At 36.9% G+C, this 18,991-nt stretch overlaps 1 protein-coding gene across 1 annotated transcript; it reads left to right on the top strand.

Moving 5' to 3' along the window:
• LOC109726808 (vacuolar protein sorting-associated protein 20 homolog 2-like) lies at nucleotides 2,352-14,376 on the top strand. The gene is made up of 6 exons (XM_020256599.1): nucleotides 2,352-2,792; nucleotides 5,368-5,520; nucleotides 11,545-11,697; nucleotides 13,290-13,373; nucleotides 13,560-13,752; nucleotides 13,960-14,376. Exons 1-6 carry the CDS (start codon nucleotides 2,691-2,693, stop codon nucleotides 13,983-13,985), a joined length of 711 nt encoding a protein of 236 aa, XP_020112188.1. The 5' UTR covers nucleotides 2,352-2,690; the 3' UTR covers nucleotides 13,986-14,376.

Raw genomic sequence — 18,991 nt, 5'->3', positions numbered from 1 at the left:
TAATCGAAAAAATAATAAAATTTTCTCTAGTACCTCCAAACTCTCTAGACAAGTTAACGAGGCCGATCGACGATTCGAATCGCAACATCGGAAAACAACTGAAGCACGAGCTCCGTCGCTTCCAATAATAGTATCTCCACACCTCCTCCTCTCTCACCATCTCGTCTCTCCCTCTCCTTCTCTCTCTATATATATATAAATATAGTTAGACTAGCACTATACATCTAAGTACCGCAGCTCCGTCCTAATTTGGTTCGAATATAGGCGTCAAATCAACGATCCAATCTCACCTCAAAACGATCAGGGTATAAAGTTACTAGAAAGAAAAATTTTCATATTTTTCGACATAGTTTTACTAAATACCAAACATCAAATGCAATTCAATGCTATTAAAAGTGAGATTTAACGGGTAGAAAACAAATTCTTTAATTGTGATAAAAATCACTTTAAACTAAAGTATTTAAGTTAACATTCTGATCTGGAATTAAAATTATACCAATAAAGAATTAATCATTTCCCACCTCCATTGATATAATATTATTCTCAGTAAAACGATATCGAAAAAAAACTAAAATTATTCCTAAGCCAACTTCATATACCTACTAGTCAATTCACGTGTGGATCGAGCTTGAACCCATCAAGATGAAAACTAAACACTATAGACCTTGGAGCTCGGACATAGAATATATAGTCGCCTATTCTATATAAATATAACTAGTTACTAATTATATATTAATATATATATATATCCGGTACATACTATTAAAGCAACGAAGCCTTGTCTACCGAAGTTTCCGCTTAGTCCATACCATTTATCATTTCACCCGTAATCAACATCAACCAATCACCCCACCAACTCTAAAGAGGCCCACTCATCCCCAACCGCACATCCCTTAACCAAGGCAAAAACATTGGTACCCGCCCCAAAGCCCTGGCTATTAATAGCATAGTACGCTATATACCAATATAATATATAATATGAAAAGAGAGAGATAGAGAGAAGAAAGGAGACGAGAAAGAAGGAGTAGAGAGAGAGTCGCTACTAATACTATTATAGTCTGTGTTTACTTGTACTATAGTCACCGTTAGATTACCCTTTACAATTCTATCGCTTAAATTACTTAACCAACACACCAACCCTAGGGACCACGACAAATCCTAACGCACATCCTTTCATCCAACGCAAACTCAATACAAGCTTGGTACTATCCTATATATAAAGCATAAAATATATATATATATATAGATATATATAATATTATATAACTATATAATATCATATAATATCATATTATAGTATTAGAATATATATATATATAATAAGCTTTTCGACTGAACCTAATCAACTGAGCGAGTAATACATTCAACCTCGCTTTTGAAATAAAGTTTCGAGACCTTCTTTTTGTCAAATTCGGCTCACTTAAGTTCGCGTCGAGCTCATCAGCGCAGCCAAATAGATCGAGTCGAACAGCGAGCCGCCATTTCCAGCCCATAATATAGCAATGAGTAACCAAGTAGTAAATTGAGCAAATATGCCGCCATAGAATCAACCCAATATAGCCAAAAAAGAAAATTTACAAATACACCTTCCCCTTTTCTTGATTTACAAAACCTAAATCTAATCCACTCTCTCTCTCTACTCTCTCTCTCATCCCCCTCAACGGCCAAGACCAGAAGCCCCGCCAATCATCAAGAACAGCACGCGCCCCAGCCCAATAACCTCCATTAAGTTGGTTCTTGAGAAAATATACAGAATATTTTTAAGGTAAAAAATTATTATTTATATTAAATTTTGATTTTAGTTATATATAATTAGATAGTTTAATCTAATATTTGTCTATATAATTTATTCATTTTTTGACCACATAGATGAAAAAGAATAATATGAAAATTGAATGCGGAAGAGAAGACATGCGAAGCTGAAAAGATTAGATATTCAACTCGTAAATTATTTTTCTTCATATTATAATACCGTATTTCATATAATTATTTTGTATCTTGAACTATTAGATATTTTTTGTATCAAATTGTAAATAATGTTATATACAAATTAAACTATTAATCGTACGATGTTGAGAATTTCAAGCGGCTCTCTTAGGGCTTGAGCTTGCTCGACTCGAAATCATGCTCGCTTGAGCTCGGCTCGAATTAATTTCAAGCCGAGCTTGACCTTAAATTTAGGCTCGAAATTAATTTCAAGTCGAATTTGAGCTGAGGCAAGCTCGCTCGGGCTCGGCTCGTTTCCACCCCTAGCTGTGGCCTGTGGGAGGGCTTTTTTTTTTTTTCCTTAATAAAATAGAAAAAAAAAAGAAAGAAGAGAGAGAGGGAAGGGGAGAGAGAGAGAGAGAGAGTTGGACTGGATACGGGTCCAATGACCAAATGGCAGCCGTTCCGACAACAACCCGACCCGAGCCGATAGGACTGACAGCTCACGGCGGGACAGCCTGCTGCCAGACCCCGCTTTTTCCCTTTCTCGCTCGTCTTCAACCTCCGTCCAACTCGATTCCGTTGGCACCCCAACTTCTTCCCTCCGGCCGGCCGTTCCTGTGATTTTCTTGGGCTGCCGACGGCCGCGACGACCATCACCTCCTCTCTTTCTCTCTCTTTCTCTGTCTCTCTCTCTCTCCATAAGAACTGGGGATTAGGATTCAACAAAATCGTATAGAGGTTAGAGAGGGGTAGGAGGGGAGATGGGGAATATATTCACGAAGAAGCCTAAGATCACGGAAGTCGACCGCGCGATTCTCTCCCTCAAAACGCAGCGTCGAAAACTCGCGCAGTACCAGCAGCAGGCCAGATCTCTTTCTCTTTCTCTTTCTCTCCCTCCCGCTTTTTGTCGATTTCTTCTTCTTACTAATTATCTTATTTATTTATTTATTTCTTTATGTTTTTAGAATTTGGATTGCCCTAATTATTTTAGATCATCTTTGTTATCAAATTTTTGAATGTCCATAAGGTATTGATTGGTCTTGTGAGAGATTCGCCGAGTTTCTGTGATTTGAGGGGAAGATGAGAGTAGACATACATAAATCGATGGGGGGAAAGATCTGAAGCTTAGCTTTGGCCCTTAATTTTAAGAGAGAACTAGGAATTTTTCTCGGTCTTTTGCTGTTTTTCCTTTGTTGGATAAGGACAAAGATTGTTGCATCTTTGCATTGAAAATCACCTATCATTTTGGGGCATACTAATTAGTTAGAGTGGCGTGAAACTCCTGTTATCTGAGCATTCTGCTTTTAGGCTGAGGGGGGTCTGATTTCATAGAGTAGTGCCTTTTCCTTTTTCTTTTTTTTCTTTTTTTTTTTTTTTTCCTTTTTTGGTTCTCACAATGAGAGCGGCACTATTTATTGCAAATCTAAGATGTCGCCTGAAGTAGAATTGGCCTAGGAAAATTCTTCTGCTTTTAACATTGCCTTCAATGAAGGTTTCAGCTCTGATGAAGCCAAAGGCTACTTCATTAACCTAGAGATGATTTAAAGTGTAGACTACTTCATATCCATAGTTGAGTATAGCCTACTGCAAGTAATGTTTCTAGACACGCTGCTCTGCAAGCTCATGGTATCAAGAAATCAGAGCTTCAAGTTTATAAACTCGAGTTCTTCTCAGAATTTTTCTAGTTATTATGTGACTCACTTGCTGGTCATCGATGCTGCAGTCAAACAGAAATTCCCGCTAATGCATAGGATTCTACTTTCGCTTGCTTGATGTTCGCTATAAAGTATAAACTGCAGTCGAGTAAAAAAAAAACTTTGTTGTTGTTTGTATTATCTCTACACAACTCTTTCCATCGATGTAGTATTGAATATCTGGTCTTGGAAGCTAATAATATGCTGTAATACATGCAAATAGAATTAAACATAAAAGCCGAACTGGCTATCTGTAGATTCTATGAAAGGCAACTAAATCATTTTTTGACTCCAGGTACTGATCATTTAGATGGCAAGTTACCTCCTGATCATTTTTCTGGCAATTACCTCATTTATAGGTAGACACAAGATTTAAAAGAATTTCATTTTCTCTTATTAAAAGGGTAATCGACCTGTAGATCTTTCAAATGAATTATAAGCGTGTTCTCTGTTGCCTTTCCCATTTAGCATTTTCATACATCTTATGCTAAGTTATACCCCACATAGTGCCTCTGAAGGGAAAATACACGTATCTGTGGCATTGTCATGCAACAGCTATACAAAGAGGATGTTTCCTTTATTGGACTGCACAAAAAGCTTTTCCTAGATATATGGTTATGTCAATTATGTAGATGCACATCCATGCAAATATGTCTAACTAGTGGAATTGTACGAAATGTGGATGCATATTTAAAAACTTTACATCAAATGCTAATATCATATTATTAGATAAAAGTGAGATTCTATGAAAAATGTTATGAGAATGCAAATATCTAGTTGCTGTGAGTTCATTCACTTGTCTATATGTGGGCATATCCAGCCATTGCTGGGTCTTATTTCTTTGCCATTAGGCTCTATATCAATTTATCTAATTGACTAGTACATCACACTATATCTTCTATTGTTTCTCGAGTATCAAAAGTTCAACTTTAGGTAATTTAGACAAGAAAAATCTGCTTGCTTTTTCTTTTTAGTATTTTCGTGATATCAGTAAATGTGAGAGAATTACTCACTTTTGGAAAGAAGTACATATCTGAAGGCTGTCAACTTTCCTAATCCATTCAATGTAATGTGTAGTACTTTATTATTTTCCACGTCTTGTAGAAGTTCTACTGCCTATGTAAAATGTTGGGCATAACCAGTCTCTCAAGATGCCTTGCTTTTGAAAGGTTCTGAGAGCAAAGCCCATGGGTTTTTTTTCATCTATGGAACTGCTACTTGTTGCTTCGGTGATGTGCCACGAAGCAGTCTGCCAACTAATTCAGAAGTCTGTTGGTATGATGGTCTCTATCATTGCTACGAAGTTAAGATAATTACAAGTAGTGTTTTAACATTTCGAGTTCAAATAACTCTTCGCCCTGCTCGGCTGCTAGTTGGTTAGAAAGTTGAGCTTTCTGAAGATTATGCATGTAGTGGTCCTGGCCATTGTCCTCCTTTATATGCATGAAGTGTATTGAGTCCCTTCCTGACCTAATCCTATGGGACTAATGTTTAAGGTTCTAGTTAGTAACTATGGTGTGTTCTTTGATTTTCTAATTCCACTAAGATTACTGAAGTAGACTCAACATATTTATTTGTTCTACCAAGTAGAAAGATGATTCGGTTCTGAGATTTTCATGCTTGAGACCATCTGTGAGATACAATTGGTTTTGGAATATCATATTCAGCCCTTATTTTTTTTGAAGTTATGTAAGAATTGTTGTGTCCATTGGTATTAATTATTATGTTCTTTCTGTTTTACCAGCTTGAGACAGTGATTGAGGCTGAAAAACAAGCTGCAAAGGATCTGATTAGGGAAAAGAGGAAAGACAGGGCCTTGCTGGCCTTGAAGAAGAAGAAAGCTCAGGAAGAGCTCCTTAAACAAGTTGATACATGGCTAATTAATGTTGAGCAACAAGTAAGTGGTTATATATGTAGAACATTAATTTTTTCTTATAAATGAAATAGAGCAAAATTATGTGCCAAAGCATAATTTTCCATTTTAGCTGGGCTTGTTTGGTTCACTTTGGAAATTATAACTTTGTTGAGAACAACTTTTGACCGCGAAACTTTTTCTTGGAGTACTATTAGTGAAAAGTTTCTTTCCGTCTGAAAGAGTTACAAAAGGAAGCTTCTAGATATTCTTTTACGTGCTTGTATATTGCATTAGAAAGTGGCTTTTGATATCTAGATAATAAGGAAAACTATAAATTTTTTATGATAAACATGTTTCACTACAAAGTAGATTATTATAATTTATGGAATTTCTTTACTCGTAAAAGTTATATTACTTGCCAATAATCTAATTCTAAACCCTTTTAAGGCAAGTATTATAATAAAGTAATAGCATATTGAAATACAATTATCCTTTGTTTTCACAAGTTCTCTAGTTTTTATTTCTCAACCTTTGGAAACTTGAAAGTGAACATTATTTTTGATTACTAAGATAAGGTTAACAAACTTATATTCAACTAACTCTACCTATTTACATGTTATTTGTGCTATATATTTATATTCAAATTTAAAAATTGTGTCATTNAAATACAATTATCCTTTGTTTTCACAAGTTCTCTAGTTTTTATTTCTCAACCTTTGGAAACTTGAAAGTGAACATTATTTTTGATTACTAAGATAAGGTTAACAAACTTATATTCAACTAACTCTACCTATTTACATGTTATTTGTGCTATATATTTATATTCAAATTTAAAAATTGTGTCATTTGTAAATTTTGAATTATATTTTAGTTATGATAGCTGATTATCTAATATGAGGATGTATAGATCAATTGCTGTACTTTTCTACCTAATAAACAACTTGTAAACATACAAATTTCAGTCACATATCATTTACACTTATGTTCGGCACTTATGGAACTTATGCAGAAGTGTTGTTTGAGTAGACTTGTTTGAAAAAACATTAACAACATTTTTAGTAAGATCTCCCTAATAGCTCCATTTTGTAGTAGAAGCAGAAGTTCCAAATCGAAGCTTCTGGTTTTAGGGATCGAAGGCTCATTTCACCTTTCCTCCCTAGCCAAAGCATTAGATTCTTTTGTTTTGCTAACCACTTCACTAGAGGCGTCTGCTGCTAAGGATTGTCGTGCCACTCTACATGGTGGCTGTAACGATCCGGTCTACTAGCACTAAAAAACTTGTTGAGCCCAAACCATTGATCCGACATGCTTAAGCCCAGTTATTAGTTCTAGTATGCTGTATGCCCGTCACATATAAACCCGCTACACTCTCCCACATTATCAGATGTGGGACTATTGAGGTGTCACATATTTCTCCCGTTTTGGGCCCTAATGTCTATGTTAACTCAATCACACACATAGCTCAAGATCATCAAGCGATGTGAGACCTTCCTTACACTTTCGGCTAGTGCATTGGCTCTGAGACCAACTGTAATGACTTGACCTACTAGCACTAATTATTCGTTGGACTCAAAACATTAGCCTTGCTTAGGCGTAGCTATTATCTCTAGCATGCCCGTCACATATAAGCCTGTCACACTCTCTCACATTATCCGATGTGGGATTATTGAGGTGTCATTGTGGCCATGTCCAGCTTTCGAAGTCACAAGAGTGCCTTTTGGCGTTATTTAAGCCTAGTTTGGGAATGTGTTCCCAAAACACAACCACTTTTATGTTGTAGGCCTAGCTTGGGAATGTGTTCTCCAATCACTTTCATGCTTTAGAGCTCCAAGAAAGCCAGGAATATCATTAGCTTGGCCAATCCCTATTGCAAAACGGTGTGAGAACTTCCATGGAGAAGTATCTTAATGGATGCTTTTTTAATGGAGGTTCCCACCACAATTTTGCAGCATTAGAGGAACTGATCTCTTACATTCTTTCCTACTTTTTGGGAATTCTAAGGCCTGTTATAAGATTGTGGTGTCCAAATACACTTGCTTTCATGCTTTAGAGGGATTGAAAAATCTGAAAGCGCTTTGGAGTTTCCTTCATCTAATGCTACTGAATTATGGTGGGAATTGCCGCATGAGGAGCAAGTATTTTGCCTTAAAGCATGCAATCGCAAACTAGGTCTCCAACATCAAATTGTTCAAGGATGGATTCCCAACTATCCCTTAGAGATTGGGGTGAAAATGATATTATTCTATCCGACTCAAGTTTGAAACCGACACTAATGGGATATTGATTGGGATTTTACTATCCACTTTGGATTCGGATTTGAATTTGGGATTAGAAAATTTTCCTGATTGGGTCCATTATATTTTTTAGATTTTATTTGATACGGATAATCCGAATCCAAAATTGCTTTTAATATATTTTTAGTATATTAAAAGCAATATACTATATATATATATATATATATATATATATATATATATATATATATATATATATAAAAGAATAATTTTTCTCTTTAATGAGATTCTTTGCTATCTTTTATGACTTAATATATAGAANATATATATATAAAAGTTACATACTAAAAATATACTAAAAGAAATTTTGGATTCGGATTATCCGTATCAAATAAATGTCTAAAAAAATATAGTAGACCCAAAAATCTAAAAAATTTAATGTGTGTGTATACATATATCTATAGAGCTAGGCTGGTATACTATTGGTAGCATGGAGGTCTCCGTGCTACCAAGTTGTTTTTAATGATGCGGCTTCCAAATTGACGATCGGTTCCTTTAGACTTGATCTACACTATTAAAAGTATTTGAAAACTAAATTTCATAATTTTTCAACATCATTTGGCCAGTGATCAAAAGGTCTCAAAATTGACAATTTTAATGGTCGATGTGATGCGTTTGTGAATTTAACGGTATAAAATAATTCAAATCTGATGAAATTTTTATAGAAAATTATTTTCACTATTTAGAGTAAGATCAGTACCTCTGATCTTAAATTCAAGTCTTTTTTCATTATTTTTTATGAGATTTTTATTTTTAGCCATTCATATTTAGACTACTCGTTTGATAGGTACATGATGTTGAAAAATTATGAAATTTAGTTTCCAAATACTTTTAATAGTGTAGATCAAGTCTAAAGGAACCGATCGTCAATTTGGAAGCCGCATCATTAAAAACAACTTGGTAGCACGGAGACCTCCATGCTACCAATAGTATACCAGCCTAGCTCTATAGATATATGTATACACACACATTAAATTTTTTAGATTTTTGGGTCTACTATATTTTTTTAGACATTTATTTGATACGGATAATCCGAATCCAAAATTTCTTTTAGTATATTTTTAGTATGTAACTTTTATATATATATATATATATATAGAGAGAGAGAGAGAGAGATAGAGACTCGAGAGAGAGATAGTAGAGTAGTTTTGTGTTGCTATTCAGGAGCCCACGAGGCTTCCGGCTCCTAAGCCTTTCGATGATCGGGACTCTGAATTGAATGATCGCTCTTCTAGATTGACAACGCGTATTGAACATATCCTAGAAATAAGCTTTTGCGGTTTTCGACTACTCATTTACACTAGCAAGTGAAAGGTTTAAAATCAATAATTTTTTAATCGAGTTAGATGTAATATCCTTTATAGTGTAATAGTGTAGAAGTATTCAAATTAGCATTGAATTTGATAGAAAATTCTTGTCACTATTTACACAAGAATCAAATATCTCTGAATAAAAAATTTTATGGCTGGTAATCACCACTTTTGTGAGATTTTTATTTTCAGCGTTGATTTGAACACCTTTCAATCACTATGTAAATATATTGAAAATCGGCAAACTTATGTTTCTAATTAGTTTAATATGTAAAACAAGTCTAAGAAAGCGATCGTCGATACGGAAACTCCATCGATCGCGAAGAGCCGAGTCGTAGAACTACTCTCTTCTCTCTTCTCTCTTTCTCTCTCTCTCTCTCTCTCCCCCCTATCTCTTCGTTTATATATATAATATATACTATAATATTAATAGTTGCGGCCTAGAAACTATTAAATAGTATTTTGCCCCTTTGCTATCAAGATTTGTAGCTTTTAGATTAATTATTTTGATCATTTCTAAAACCATTGGATTAAATATTATAATTCTGTGGAGACCACTCAACCTTAGGGGGATCCTCTACCCTAAGGGACTAATATTATCCTAACCTACCATTTCTATGCAAGGTTAAAAACTTGATAGCAAAATAGACCAAATACTATCGATAGTATTCCAGCCACACTCTCTCTCTCTCTCCTCCGTCTCCTCTTTATATATATATATTAATAATATACTATATATATATTAGCTTCGCTACTTATACTCTTATGAGTACGACCTTGTACTCATAAGTCGTTCTCATCGCTCTCTCTCTCTCTCTCTATATATATATATATAGCGTCTGACTACTATTCTTTATGAGTACGATCGCCTTTGTACTCATAAGTCGTTCTCAATGATAGAACTTCCGCATCAATGATCATACGTTAAACATTATGTAAAGCATTTAAACTTCTAAAAATAAATATTTATAATTTTTTGACTCATTATCTTACGATCAAAAGGTCACAAAATTGACAATTTTTAACAGCGCGGTGTGGATATTGGTAGTTTAACCAGTGTAAAGAATTGGAATAGGTTGAATTTTTGATAGAAAATTCTATTCACTAATTAGATAAATCAATAACTTTTGATCTTAAATTGAAGGATCTGATCATCCATTTTAGGATGTATTCGATTGTTGACGCGTTCATTTTATGCCGCTTGAATGGACTTTATTATGATGAAAAATTTCGAAATTTATTTTTTAGAAGTTTCAAATACTCTAGATTATGTTTAACGGAGTGGATCGTCGATTTAGAAACCCCATCATCGAAACAACTTTTATGAGTACGAAGGGCTCTATACTCATAAGAGTATAGTAGCCGACCTCTTCTTCCTTATCTCTCTCTCTCTCTCTCTCTCTATATATTATACATATATATATATATAGATTTTGTTATTTTTCTAGTAGTTTTGTAGACAGTTTTCGGGAAACATCATATATACTTTGCAAATTTTTTTTTCTATAGTCTTATATATTTTATTAAATATTAATTCGAAGCCATTCTATTTAATATCTGACATGTCAACGAGACTATTTTTCTGAGTATGGATTTGATGTTTATTATCTGTCCAATGTCCAATATCTGCTTTGACCTGATGTGATTTAAATTTAGGCTAAATTACAGAAAATCTCCCTGTCAAAACCTGATTTTTCACTTTCACCCCCTGTCATTTAAAAACCTACACTTTGCCCCCTCATAAAATGAAAAATGTTCATAAGGGAGTACGGCGTGAACTGTGATGATAAAATGACTATTTTATCCCTCACCATTTTGCCTCTCACTGTGTTCACAGGAGAGAAGGCTAAGGGCATTTTTGGCATAAAAAATATATAATAATATTTATGAACGGAACCCTAACGGATTACTAACGGCAGGGGACGAAGTGAACATTTTTCATTTTACAAGGGGGCAAAGTGTAGGTTTTTAAATGACAGGGGGGAAAAGTGAAAAATCGGATTTTGGCAAAAGGGTTTTATATAATTTAGCCTTAAATTTATATATATGAATAGGGATTAACATTTGAGTCCGTATCCAATCCATTTTCACCCCTACTTAGAGCTTAAATAGGAAATCTGAAAGCTCTTATTGCTCTGCTCAGTTCTATGCGTCTACGTGGATGTATATGGAGAATGCATCCTAAGCTATGGTTTTAGGGAATGTGGTATTAGTATGTATTATTGTAGTATTGTGTGTACCATGCTGGCATTGAACCAGGTGTGACACGGGGTTTTTGCTGTCCTGTAAACGTATTTAATGCTTGTTACTTGCTCTAAATCCTGCGTGGCTGCCTGAAAGTTGAAGTAAACAAGCCTTAGCTTGATCTTCGTGAAGCTTTCTTTTCCCCATGGATTGTATGATAATATGTTTTTTATTTTTATTTTATTTTTTTTTTTTTTGGTTCTTATTACTTGCTTTAGTTGGCAGATATTGAACTAGCAAGTAAGCAAAAGGCTGTATTTGAAAGTTTGAAGACAGGAAACAATGCCATCAAAGCTATACAAAGTGAGATCAAGTTGGAAGATGTTCAGAAATTGATGGATGATACAGCTGAGGCAAAGGCCTATCAAGATGTAAGTCTGTTGTATTTTACCTTTCCTTCATCTGCTATTTATTATTGAAACTAGTTGAATCTTTCGGAAGCCCTTAACTGTGGTAGATTCTCTGCCTATCTTAGATATATATTTTCTCCAGCCATCATGCAACTGTTATAATCTTAAACAGTAATCACTAGGGAAATGTTTTTCTTCTTATTTGTATCTTAGTTTTGTTTTTAAATATCAGTTTAGTTTCTTGTTTGATGGTTGTTTTCTAACTGCAACATGATGAAGCTTTGCTTGCCAGTTGCTTGTTAAGGATCAAATATGATTCATGTTTGGGAGAGGGCAATTTCACTGATGTTTAAACTTGCAAGTGGTTAAAATGATGTTTTAGCGATGCAGCAAAATTAGGAAAAGTGTGCAAGTCCTAAAGACCTCGATTGTTGAACTTTGCAACTGAAGCTCTAAGGGAACTTCTGGATTAGCGTTAAGGAAAGATGCACCAGCTGGAGCTCATGTCATCTTTGACACAAATATATGCCTCTGTTTGGTTTAGTGGTTTATGCTATACAACCAGGAAATTTTAGGCCTACTTTGGTAATGCGGGGGCTAAAAGAATCACATTTATGCTTTGTAAGGTCCAAAAAACCAAAAAAAAAAAAAAAAAATCCCAAAAACGCTTCCAAGCGTCCCTCCTCCAATGCTAAAAAAATTGTAGTGGCAACCATTACCAAAGAAGCATGTGGTTATGTGCTTCTCCGGTGGCGGTTGTCATCACAATTGTATAGCATTGGAGGAAGATTGAAAGTGCTTTGAATTTTTGCATCTTTCAGAGCATAAAGGCTGTGCTTACAGCTACCGCCTTACCAAACTTGGCCTTGGTAGACAAGCAAGGCTGAAAATTAGCATCTATGCTATACAATTGTTGTACATTTTGGATTGTGATTTCAGGCACTAATGCATAGTATTTTAGCTTCTTATAATAATATAGCTCATATTTTAACCCTTGAGGCCTATACTTGGACCAGTTCTCTATCTCATGAGAAATGACTTATTCTTTTAAAGAGGATACTCCTCTTTGTCTTCCCATAGATAAGGGGTTGATCCTCACTTCTTTGAAGAATAGCGTCACAATCATAATGATCGAACCAGTTCCCTCATTAGAAACCTCTTGAGATGCATTTTCTCACAACCCTCGTGTCCTCTATACTATTGAAATGCAACTTCTTCCTATAAAACCTTTCTTGTTTGCGACAAGTCAATGTCCAACTGTAGAATATTCTAATTGGAAAGAAAATTGTGTGGATGATGAGAAGCTTACTGTACTCTTATGATTTTCAAATTGGTGAAAAGAATTATGATCTGTTGCATGTCTGCTAAAATTATTGCTATTGATTAATTTTTTCTGGCATAGTAACTTATTGTCTATTTTTGCAATTATCTGCTTAGTTCTATGAGGGCTTGAGGCATGATTGGGCCTGACTTGTTGCTTATGTTTATGCTAATAGTTGATTTTGTCATCATTTACTTATTGTAGGACTTCCAATCATGAATTACTAGTGCTTTAGGATTATCTATTTCAAATAAATTGAAGACTGGTCTTATGCTTTCTTCTGTCGTTGCAGGAAATAAATGCTGCATTAGGGGAGCAGCTCTCAGCTGAAGATGAGGAAGCCGTTTTGGCAGAATTCGAGAACTTGGAAACTGAGGTTTGTTTACTAAATTGCTCAAGGGCTCTTTTATGCCACAAGCACATTCCCTAAGATTAACAAAGTGAAAGACAACTACAAGCTTGCATGAGCTAGTTTTTGTGCCAAAATAAACTTTGTTCCGATTTCACTGTCTATGTTTATAGGCGTCCTAGTAAAGTGTTCTGGCTTTTTTAATCATTGCAGCTCACACTACAATCATTGCCGACAATTCCTGCTTCATCAGTGCCAGCTGAAGAGGGTGCTAAACTGTTTGTTGAAAAGCAGCCTGAAGCAGAATCTCAGGCAGAGGAAAAAGAAGATGAGACTCTCGACCTTCCTGATGTACCCACGAAAGTTCCTGTGGCCGCTAAAGATAGTGCTGCCAAAAGAACTGACGGTCTCTCTCTCTCTCTCTCTCTCTCTCTCTCTCTCTCTCTCTGTGCATATAGCATGTATGAACATGGCTATAAATGTGCGCGGTCTATATGACTCTGTTCGATTTATATCTTTGTCTGTATGTATTTTGTAATTGCATATCTTTGGTTGAGCTATTTCCTGCTACAAATTTGGTTGCTAAGAAATTGCTTCTGATCAAAATGAACAGTTTTGGAGGAGCCTCTACCTGCCTGATCAATGAATTGTGATAAGGAACAATTTGGACTATAGCCGCTTGCTCCATGCTTCGATCTCAACAGGCTTGTAAATTGTATGGATCCTGCTTTGTTGCTTTTATCATTCCATTCAGGCATCTACGTGTGCTTACTGAAACTTAAAAACTAAATTCAGATCTGTAAAAGGTGTAGCGAAACATTGCTTTTTTATGTCATATATGTTTGTATTATTTTTGGACTTTCTTCCACCCTTACATGTTCTTTTATAGGATTATATCTGCCTATGTTAAAGTTGATTATTTTCACAGTTACACTGGTTACTGCTATGTTTTTGTATTAGCGGTGCTATTCTCATTACAGTGATGTGCTCGGTGATGGCAAGCAGAGGAATAAATGCGATTTAAGTGTAACTTGCAGATGTGTATTGCATTATAATCTTGTGTAGCTTGGTATTCTTGTAAGTTTATATGCTTCTTAACATGATAGAAACAAGCTACAGTTACTCAACATTAACAAATTGTGGAGCCCAAAAGCCATGTTGGCTGCCTTTCTCTGTGTAATTATTCTTTAGCCTATCCTCAAGCCTGTCTATTTACTCGAAGTTGTGATCTTTTTTGGCTATCTGTAAGTCTATTTAGTTGCTGAGCATTTCATCGTTAGTGCAATTCATTGATGGGTGATAGTGTTGGGCCACTTTTGTTAGTGATTTTACAAATTATGTTTGGTTTTGTAGTCATTAAGACATATCTTTATATTATCTTCTTATTTCCTAGTTCTTGAAAATTAATTGATAGTTATAATACTTCTGGGAGTAAACAGGGTCATTTGCTTATGAATTGTTTGACTATATGTCATGCGAATTTTGATGATTGATTTTGTTAAACACAATTTAAGCTATTTAAATTTCTTAAACACAATTTAAGCTATTTAAATTTCTTATGATTCGGATTTTGTGATATTTTGTGGTCATTTGCCTAGGCATCAAGTGGTCTCAAATTAACCTTTTATTAGTTGTTGAAAATAGTAAATTTGAGACCATCTGAATAGTCGGCAAATGATATTAAAAAATTGTAAAATTTGAAACCTAAAAAGTTTGAATAGTTTAGATCAAGTTTTACCGTTTTGATTGTTAATTTTGGATGCTTTAGGTTTGTCTTCATATTCATAAATTATTTTCGATGAGTGAGAGTGTGACCGGTTATAATTTTTATGAGTACGATTGTCTTCGTACTCATAAATTTAAATAATTTCGATAATAGAGCTTTCGAATTGATGATCTATGTATGCACGAAGTTGATTCATGACTCATTTTTTACCACTTTTTCGAAAAAGAACATCCACTATTGGTGACCAAATCGAATTGGTGTATGCGGATGTGCATCATGCTGTAGCGGATCGTGCTATATGCTCAAATAATCGAACCGTGATGGAAAGTAGCAAGGCTCATGAGGAGCAATCTAGGATCACGCTATATGCTCAAGTAATTGAACCGTGATGGAAAGCAACAAGGCTCATGAGGAGCAATCTACCGATCACAAAGGTCCAATCTCATATAGAGTATAGCCAACTAACTAGGTCAATCATATATCATTTTCATAATCAACTACAACCAACCAATAAGGTTAAAATCCACGAGAGAGCAATTACATGTTAACCAAACCTACTGTGTGTCATATGTCCAACAAAGATAAGCTCTATACATAATAATCATTATGTAATGCATTAAACTTGTGCAAATTTGTGGAGTTTCAATGAAAAATAGCTTAGAAGACTATTCGAATAGTTTTCAGTGAGGTTTGGAGACTATTGTTATGTACCGGATAATTTGAGGTGATTTGGAGGTGAGTTTGTGAAAGAGAAGGAGAGGTAGAGAAATAGAGAGAGATAGGGAGAGAGATTGGGAGGAAGAAAATAGGGTTTTAGAAGAATTTAGAGTAGGGTTTTGGGGAAGGATAAGAGAAAGGAGTGGAGAAGAAGAGGATAATTGGGGAAGAAGACACGCTAATTCATTTCCATTCCTAAGCCCTAGCTTACATTACATCCTGATACTTATACTAATTAGTTCCGTATAGAAAAGAGAATTATTTAATCTCTGAGGACTAAACAGCAAAAGTGACAAAATAAGAAGTGGGTTGGTTGGGCCGCCAATTCGGTGGTAGTTGGGCCCTCTTCCTGGGCTTCCTGAGCTCCTCTGCTGCTTGTCGGGTATTCGGACTCGGGTCCGTCCTTCTCCACACTACCCGCAACCCAGCGGGTCTTGGGTTCGCCATTTCGCCCCGATCCGAGCCCGCTTTGCCCGATCCATGCTTAACGGTAAGTGGGCGTCGGTTCCGGCCTTCTCCGCATCATCCACGACCCGGCGGATATCGGGTCCGCGTTTTACGCCCGCTCCGATGATTTGACCGCCCGATCCGCTAGCTCTCTTCTTCGCCCCAAACACCCCGGTTCTGTCGGGCTTCCTCCTCCGACCTCGATCCTCCCATTTTCCCTTCATCACCGACTATGCCCTAGAACTGTCGAGCTCGCCTTAGCCCCTTCGAAGGCGCCTTCCTGCCGGAGTTCCGCTCGAGCGCCTTCCCGCCGGATCGCTCCGCCGAGCTCACTGCTCACCAACCTCCTGCTATCACTTCTCTGCTCTACTTTGTAAAGTTGACATTTTTACTACTCTCCCATGCTAACTGCTACTACTACTACTACTTTTACCATTTATTCTTCAGGGTCATTACAATCCCTTCCCCTTAAGTTCATCCTTGTCCTCAAGGATGGAACTTGTTGACTGGTTTGGGGGATCCCATTTGCTTCCCCTGCGGCACATTCTTCTTCTTCAAAGTTGCTTCTTTTAAGCCACCTTTGGAAACCTCCTCCGGCTGGCAGCATGGATGGCGGCCCTGTTGGGGCAGGGGCTCACCCTTGGGCCCTTCAGGATGTCGCAACCTGCGCGCTGCCGGATCTCCCCTAGTCAAAAAACTGGGTTGGTTCAGAGAAATGCAACTAGAGTTTTGGACTCCTTCTGTCAGCTCCGCCATGTTGCTCGTGGAATATTGACTCCCAGTGTACATGTCTTCTCCTAGAGAGACTTTTACTCCTTTTCCTATCAGCATGATATGTGTTCTCTGCTATGCTCTATTTGATTGCCCTTTAAAAATGTATAGTACTTGTCCCATTCGCTTGAACCAACTCAAATTTGAGTCCATAATATTTCCAATAGTAATCAAGGCATTAGTTGGAGGGTAATAGGTATATTTACCTTGTAAAATTCTCTCTCCTGTTGAGAAGCGGCATCTGGTGTAGGACCACCACTCTTCAGGTTTCAGCTTCTTGTAACAATGTGTGGGCCTATTTTCTCCCTTAGCTCTTAAGCAAACTTCATATTCTGGCACTAACTGATGCACATCCCTTTCGATTCCTGACCATCGAGTGAACTGTTCAATTCCCTTATCAACTTGCCACGCCCTGGAAGTATGAAATTCAGTTAACAGATGGTCTTCTTCACTTCGATTTTGCACAGCTTGCATCCATTTGCATATAATCATGGTAAGCGCTTTGCATTCCCCTTTTATGTGCAAGGTAACACCCAAATTTCTATCAGATTCCTGTAGCTTATCTTGTTCATAGGTCAGAAATCGCGAGCATGGGTGAGGCCTCTTAAGCACAGTCCCTAGCTCCTTGTATTCATTGACAAAGCCCCACACCTGGCAAGCCTCTACCAGATTAGAATTTTGGATTGGCTTTTGAACTCTTAAGTTCTCCGATCTGGCTTGATAGTTTTCCACTGTCTTGTTGTGTATTTGCCTGCAGAATGCATCAATGTCATCAGTTAGGCACTTGATGTCAATCCCCTTCCACTTATCTGCAACAAACTTCTTCCAAGGGGGTTTGTCCTTGTAGTTAACGATCTCTTGTTTTTCTGTTTTTGCCTTTCCAGTTTGTAACAGCCCAATCTTCATAACAATCCGATTGTGATAGCATTCAATTTGTAATGGCCCAATCTGAGTAGCATCCATCGCCCATTGTAATTTCGGAGATTTGGTTGGCTGTGATGATGATTGAGGTGCTACCAAGGGTCGATCTAGGCCTGATTTGGTTCCGAGCTGAGTCGCAACCTTCAATGATGACTTCGATCTGAGAACTGGATGGCGACAATGATGATAGGTTCCACGCCGAATAGATCGCTTCCAGAGCTTATGCTGTTGATGCTGATGATGAATTCGATCCAACCAGGGTTGTTGAGGTAGTGGGTTGTTATCAGGCCATTGTGGGAATGCTTCTTCTTCCATTTCTTGCAGCTTGTGAGTTCCTAGTGGAGTTCCTTCACCCATGTTTGCTCTGATAGGTGATGGAACAATGTTATCTCTAAGTTTGCTTCTCTCTAAACTTGAATGCTCTATGTTGCATGTTTCGACAATTGGAATTGGCTTGGTCGGATATGGTTGAGTTGCATGCAACCTTAGCAATCCCTCCGGTTTGCTAGTACTATCACTCAGCTTTACATCATGCCCATTACTGTCCTCCATCTGTAGAATTTCAAGGTGCTTTTGCTCTACTTCCTTCACGGCAGCTGGTTGGTCGATTACGGAATTAGTTAGTGAACTAACTCTTTTCTCTAGAGAAATGGTTATGGGTATTAGCTCTTTCTCTTCTTTTGGAACCTGCACTGCTATCTCTTTTTCTCTATCATGCACAAATCGGCTCCTAATCAACTCTAGGAGTTGTTCATGTTTGCGGGCATTCTCCTGCATCATGATTTCGTGCCTCCTTGCCTCTTCCTTTTTGTCACGCCCCGTCCCGAAACCACTACTAATTTGGCACAGTTCGGCCGCGGCGACGGGCCGCCGAACGGACAGCACCTCCCCTGTCCGCCCAAGGCTCAACAACAGGAATGTGTACAAGAATTTACTCAGGAAATTAAATTCTAAACATACACATTCACAAGGGCACAAACGGTGCCAACAACGCGAAGAGCAAGCGATCCACAAGATAAAGCATGTGAAATAAAGAGAGTACTTTACTAAACTATTACAATAG

Source organism: Ananas comosus, linkage group 21, assembly GCF_001540865.1.
Source record: "Ananas comosus cultivar F153 linkage group 21, ASM154086v1, whole genome shotgun sequence".
NCBI classification, from domain to species: Eukaryota; Viridiplantae; Streptophyta; class Magnoliopsida; order Poales; family Bromeliaceae; genus Ananas; species Ananas comosus.
The sequence above is the reverse complement of the archived record's forward strand: the minus strand, read 5'-3'. Positions and strand labels throughout refer to the sequence as shown.